Consider the following 7,287-nt stretch of genomic DNA (forward strand, 5'->3'; position numbering starts at 1 on the left):
CCAAAGCTCGTTTTGAAGGGAATTCATTCCTCTATCCAATGGCCCAAGAATTAGAGCTCATAGGTCAATGGTTTAAGAGATATGGCTTCATACATTATAGGTCCTTTTCAAAAGTCAACAGAGAGACACTTTTTTTAAAAGGACATAAAATGAGAATGGAAAATGATTTTGATATGGGACCAAAGACATTGGTTAGGGGACTCTCCAAGGTTTCTAAAATGTCTTAGAACACTTCCATACCTCAAAAATTGAGGGAGATAGGCCTTGTCAAAGTTAGATAATTTTGGAGAGAAAAATGTGAAGGAACTTGAAAATGGGCCTAAGCTTTTGAGATCCAAACTTGTTTCTTATGACATTGAGAGCCCATAAATAAATTTCCACGAATTTACTTGAATTATGTGATTTATTATGAATTTTTATTCATATTAAAAGGAATTTAAAATCAAAATAAATCATATAACTGCAAAAATTTGATTTGATTCTATTATTAACCACTTCCAATCACCAATTAATTCATATATTCAGTAAAAATTCGTGCAAAAAGAGATTGATTCAATAGAGATTGAAATTGAGCCAAAATTGGAAAGGAAGGGAAGAAAATTTCAATCAAATTTCCAAGGTTGCAAATATTAGATTCAAATGGATTCTCTCCATATTTGTTAACCTATTTCATTCACCTATAAGTAGTAAACAAATCCAGAACCCTAGGGCACGAGGTCTGCAGCCAAAGAAAGTGAAATCGAGCTCAAGAATTCACAAAAATCTCAAACAACAAATCTCAATTGCGAACCAATTCAAGGCCTCTAATCAATCTCAACTCATTCCTGGATCATCACTGAGTGCATCCCAATCGTTTTCGGGCATTGAAACATCAAGAACAAGCACTGTGAGTCTCTTTTTGGCCGAATCGTATTTTACTTCGATTACATGATTTCACGCATCCATTCTCAAATATAATTGCATATTTATGTTTAGCATGATTTGTTTATCGTTTCTGGATGATTGGAGGCATTATCATGTCGTTATGAGTATGATACCATATTAGGGCATAAAGCTCCAATTTGGGGTTTTTGCATATAAGCAAAATCAAGTTTAAACAGGTCCATGACTGAATTCGCGAGGCTTAAACGGTTCGATTCATGTATGTGCGAAAAATTTTGGTGTGGTTTTGGTCCTGTTCGCTATTTTTCGCAGGTGTAAAAGATATTACTTTTTATAGCGTGGGCAAGAAAAGCGCTGTAATAGCGCATCTGCAGAAACTCATTGAAGAAGACGACGACGTGTCATCGTTTGATTGGCTGGTTCAAATATCTTTTGGCGCGCGCTCCAGTTGGGTTCAGACGAATCCTGTGCGTTAAGAAACACGCACTAGCGTATGCCCTCACCTTCCAGGCCATCTGATCATCAGCTTAGTGTATCCGACGCTCCTGAAGCTGCGACCATACCATGATCTTCTACGCCCGCGCCACACTGAATCACAAGCTAGGTATTTTGCAATTTTTTTTATTTTTAATTATACAGCCTTTTGTTTTTATTTTTATATATTTACCCTTTGTTTTTTTAATAAAAGTTATTCTTAATATATAAAAACTATATAAAAATTATATAATATTTTTTACATGTTTATTTTATTATTTAATCTATTTATTTATTTTTTTAATTAATAAATTCATATATACTTGTTGCCTTTTTATATTTATTTAAATGACTTTATTTATTTATTTTAATTTACCTTTAAATCTTTAGAAAATCATAATTGTTTTATTTAAACTCCGAAAAAATTCCAAAAAATATTTTCGTATTCGTTTTAATTTTCTGAGACCAATAATTAATTAAATCATCTATTTTCTCTTATTTAATTTTGTACCCTAATCAGGGTTCACGGAGATCATGCCCTACACTGAATGTTTTCTTTTCTGTGCTTTTTTCAGGGTTAGCAACATGATTTCTCCCGATCACGCGTCTTCAGAAAACCCGAAGTTAAGTAATTTTATTTAGTTTAATTTAAATTATATTTGATTTATCTTTTAAATTAGGGTTTGTGTCGCTTTCATTTTTTTTTCTGCTTTGTCTCTTTTCAGGGTTAACCTTAAAGGCGTCCTATCAACCATATCAGATCAAATCCGAGCTAAGTACCCTTACCTATTTAATTATTTTTTATATATCTTTATTTATTCTTTATTTTAGGGTCAATCCCGTTCGCCTTTGAATTAGCCATACACTCACCCTATTTTGTTTGCCTTTTCCAGGGTTTGTCAAATTGCCAAAGCCACGAGTTTGGTCACCCTAAACCCTAACCTTTTATTTTTCTGTTTAATTATTACTTGTGTCAAACCCTATTAAGGGATCCGCTGGTTACAATTTCCCTCCCCCATATTACTGTTTCTTGCCTTATATTATCTGCGTGGTTAGTAAAATAGGGAGTGGCAACCATGAATTGAATTTAGAATCGCTAATTTACAAGATAATATAATTGAATATAATCACGTGATTGGTGCACACACGCACGCTTTTGGGTAACCTCTCTGTTGCCTTGTTGCCTGTTGCCTTGTTGCCTGTTGCCTTGTGTTTTTTTTGCAGAATAAGCCAAGTCCCTCGAATACGAGGATACCTCAGCCATGTTGCCTCGATAAAAAGGTCACGACCCTAAATGATGCTGCCTTCGATACACAAATGACCTCGACCCTCGGAAGTTGCCTACGGAAAAAGGCTGAGGTATCTCCTGGTTGCCTAACGAAAATGGCTTATTCTGATTCTTGCCTTAGACTACCTGCCCTTCTATGGCATGGGACAGTTTCATGGCAAAGGATGCTTCGACGACCCTTCAACCTCCAAACGAAAGGCTTCCTGCCCTCTTATGGCAAGGATAGACCCTTTCATTCTGAAAGGCTAAAAAGAGACCTATCATCTGAGTTTAAGGTAATTGCCCCTAATTGCCTTGCAATGCTCAAACTTTCATTATATTCTTTCTCATAATTTTTCAAAAGGGCTACGCTCATTTACGAGCTAAAGTCCCTATCTCTTTCATCTACATTTTCTAAACAAACGAGCAAGCAAAGCAATTAAGAGCCCATGGAAAACCATGGATGCAAAGGGTGCCTTACACCTTCCCTTTGCATAAATTACCCCCCGAACTTAGATTTCTTTAAAAAGGTTTTTTTCTGTTTCTTTTTGCCTTTCCGAATTTGTTTGGATAAAATAAAAGTCGGTGGCGACTCTTGCTTACCGCGACATTTCGATTAATAAAAAGTCAGTTCACCGTATTACACAAAGACATGAAGCCGGAAGATAAAGAGTCTCAAAGTGAAAGTAATGAAGACATGCATCTCATATTTCAAAAATTCAAAGAATTCATAATGCACGAAAACATCCTCCAAATGACCAAAAATAAAATAAAGAAAGATCAACCTTCGTGCCAACATGCTTTTAGTGCGGAAATAAATGTCAAATAAAAGCATAATGTTTGTATAGCCAAATAAAATCTAGTATATAAAAAAGACCTAAAAAAAGATCTGAAAAAACTTATAATGCATGAGATGACAATGACATACACTTGTACGATAAATATGAAAAAAGAGAAAAAAAATCCACCACTAACCATAACTCTAATTTAAATCTATTCTAAATTAACAACCTATATTAGGATCAAAATCACTAAAGATATAAATTTCAAAAAAATATGGTAATGATACTTGTCAGTATTTTTTAAATTAATAAGTAGCACTGAAATACTACAATAAAGTGAACTCATTGAAGAAATTCTCCAAGCATTTTTCTGTATAACCTTTATTAGTATTTTTTACTATTTAATGAAATGAATTATTTACTATTTTCATATATAAACACTATCCTTTTTTTAAGTGAATATATAAACATTATCATAGTACATACCACTAATTAATTAACCACATTCCTTTTAAATGTGTATTTGTTATATTTTGGAGTTTGTTTGAGTTTCATAATACTTGAATTTTTGAACTATTAAGTGTGAAGTCAAGACTCTCAATCCAATGTGTTTTGTTGAAGACAAAATGAATGTCAAATAATCATATCAAAAAGTATGGAAAAAGGCTTCAAGAACAATGTATCAATTCAAGTGTTCAAGACTCATCATGTGTGAAAGCTAGCATCAAGGAATTCAAGAATTATATTTTGAAGACAAGCATTGATCTTGATTTATTGAGGTATAAGCATGCAATTTATGTTGATAACTTAGTGCTCAATATTTTCCATAATTCACTTTTTAACACCTTTTCATGCACTTTTCATGAAACCTTTTTATTTTAAATTGACATTTTTTCATGATATTTTTTTTATGACTTCAACATGGTTCATAAAGGTGTTATGCTCTTATAAGTACATAAAATTTCAAATTACAATTCACCTCTTCCATTGCAATTTAACATCATATCTTTTTACTTAAATTTTCAAACAAGTGTTTTTGTTCTTAATATTTCATAAAGAATTTTCTACATGTATGTTCATAACATTTTAGAAAATTCATATAATTCTCATAAACACTTGAGCACTATATTTTCATCATAAATTGCTTGTTTGGAAGAGAAGATCAATCCTAGTGATTGATATATGTTAATCAACATTACTACTCAAATATATTTGGTTTTTATCGACTTTCTATCCAGGATTGTTGGAAGCAAGGGTTTTTGATTAGTGAGAGGATGGTTCTCATAATCAATTTAGTAAATCTAAGAGGATTGTTCTTAGTGGTTGAAATCTTGTTGTCCAGGATTGTTGGAAACAAGTGAGTCATTAAGGGAGGATTGTTCTCTTAATGTACTTAGTGAAAATCCAAGAGGATTGTTCTTGGTGTTTGGTGTGTCTTGTGTAAGTCACAAACAATAGTAAAATCTCTTTCATGTTGAAAGGGGACTGGAGTACTCTCGGATTGTGAGGGGAACCAGTCACCATTGTGTTCTTTACTTTTCCGCATTTACCGCTTTCACAAATCATAACCAGAAAAGAAAGTAACACATTTCTAAACTCTTGCACCAAACCAGAAAAATAAGAACAACAAGTATTCAAAAACCGGATAAATCTTCAAAGTCCTAATTCACCCCCTCTTAGGCGCACTCAATAAACTTACGTTAAGTATATAAATATGTGAGAACAACCTCACCTTTTAAACTAATAACCATACCAACAATATCATTGTTATGCACTATATCTAATCTGGTCCAAGGCTCTTCCATCTGACAATCGTGACTTCTGCTGAACAAGAAAATAATCACGATACTTGATAGTTTTAAACAATGGCTTCTCTTTTTCTTTCTCCAATAATTTAGAAACAGGTCCAATTTCGTTATCTAGTGCGGGTCCATTCACCACCACAACACTAACCCTAGTGTCTTTGTTGTTCAAAATTGCACGATGTAACACACTTGAGTACTTCCCATTACTCACAGCCTAATCAATAATTAAGATAAACATTAATTAAACCCTTAAAGTTGAGGATTGAAAATGACAATAAGAAAAGCTTAGTTACCTCAAGTTGGTCTCCAATATTGACAACTAGACAATTGGAAATGGGATTGACATTGATCCATTTGCCCTCATGTTTAACTTGAAGTCCTCCAATTCCATTTTGAATGAGAAAGGTTAAGAAGCCAACATCAGAATGTGAAGGCATGCCAAGAGCAAGGTGTGGTTGTGGACATGGAGGGTATAAGTTTACAGCAAGGTTTTGTAAGCCAGAATCAAAATCAGAGGATTCAATTATGCAATTGGATTCTAATCCCAAACTCTCTGATATTCCTTGAATTAATTTCCTAGCTACACATGTGATTTTTTGGCTATACTCAAACGCAACCTCCCTGCACAAACATTTGGATTAGCAACAAAGACCATTGAAATGTACAATTCTATTTTAATTTTGGAATAGACATCTTATGTTCTTACCAATTCAAAGATATGTTTTCTGTTTATAAACTAGCATATTTGGATTTTTCATTAAATTTCATGGATTATGATTCTGGTGTAGCTAATAAATCTCGAACTAGGTTATGGTGACTATTGAGATGGTCTTTATTTTATTAATTTGTAAAATGATGTTTCTTATAATTATATGCATGTTATTGATGGTTTGAAACTACTTATTGTGGATGAGAAGAAAAAAATCAATGTTATGGCACTAAATATTGTGACATATCTCAATGAATGCGTGCTTAGTATCCATAAGTTCACTACTTAAGAAAATGAAAAAATGTTAATTTTCCATTATGTGGCATTTTCTTAAGTAATCATTAAAAGCTTTAAAAAATGTACATCTTCAACTAAATTACCTGTAACCTGGTGGTTTGTGAGGAAAAATGAACTGGGGAGCCGTTAAGACTTTAAGAAAATCTCTCCAATAATGAACATTCTCTGCTGGAGGATGAAAGCTAGTCCCATGCCTGATGGGTGAAAAAGGCTCACCGTTATCACAAAACTCCTTCTTTTCCTCCATCGGCAAATCATGAAACTCGCGAGATTTTTTCATCAACTCTTCCATTAGACTCTCGGGAACTCCATGATTTATGAGCTGAACATGCACACATCGAAATTCATGTATCATTTGGGAAAAATAGTATGAAAAAAAGATAGTAATAGAAAGGAAGAGTTACCATGAAGAAACCCCATTCAGCGCATGCCTTGCCGAGTTCATCAACAGCTTTGGTATGGATTTGAGGATCATCTGAAGTGAGGAGAGAAAAATCAATGACTGGAATGGAAGCTGCAAGGTGGTCTGCAACATTATCAATTTCTATAGCGGAATGGTAATTGGAAGGGATTGGAGAGGCTCCGTTTGATTCAGCAAAGGCTTTAATGCTTGATATATTGGTAGAAACTGAAGCCATGAGGATGTATCTCTCAAGTGTTGGTTGGAAAGGATATGGTAGTGAGGAGGAACTCGTAGTATGTGGACAACAAGTGCCTATCCATCCATTTTATTGTCTTTTGATGTTTTCTTTTCTCAATGTAATAAACGTGTTGTCCTTGATTTTACCCGCTGTAATACATCCGGAAACATTTCTGCAACAGCATATGGGATATGTTGTACTCACACAATCGGGACATTGTCGACACTACATCTAATGATTTTAAATAGTGCATGTTTAATAAATATTATATAATTCAAACATCAAATCTAAACCGAATGGCTATTATTCGTGACAGTGTCACTATGCGTTCATCATATCATTAGCATGTGCATGATTTCATGTCATCAATAGAATATCATGCATGGATGAATGTGACATAGCTAACTAACAATAGAGCCATGCATGTACT

General features: G+C 33.7%; 1 protein-coding gene across 1 annotated transcript; it reads right to left on the bottom strand.

The window, feature by feature from the left end:
• Positions 1–4,725: 4,725 nt before the first annotated feature.
• Positions 4,726–6,937, bottom strand: LOC131655638 (2-oxoglutarate-dependent dioxygenase 19-like). The gene is made up of 4 exons (XM_058925475.1): positions 6,621–6,937; positions 6,300–6,538; positions 5,504–5,831; positions 4,726–5,424 (listed from the first exon to the last, which is right to left on the bottom strand). Exons 1-4 carry the CDS (start codon positions 6,852–6,854, stop codon positions 5,173–5,175), a joined length of 1,053 nt encoding a protein of 350 aa, XP_058781458.1. The 5' UTR covers positions 6,855–6,937; the 3' UTR covers positions 4,726–5,172.
• Positions 6,938–7,287: the final 350 nt, after the last annotated feature.

Source organism: Vicia villosa, linkage group LG3 (assembly GCF_029867415.1).
Source record: "Vicia villosa cultivar HV-30 ecotype Madison, WI linkage group LG3, Vvil1.0, whole genome shotgun sequence".
NCBI classification, from domain to species: domain Eukaryota; kingdom Viridiplantae; phylum Streptophyta; class Magnoliopsida; order Fabales; family Fabaceae; genus Vicia; species Vicia villosa.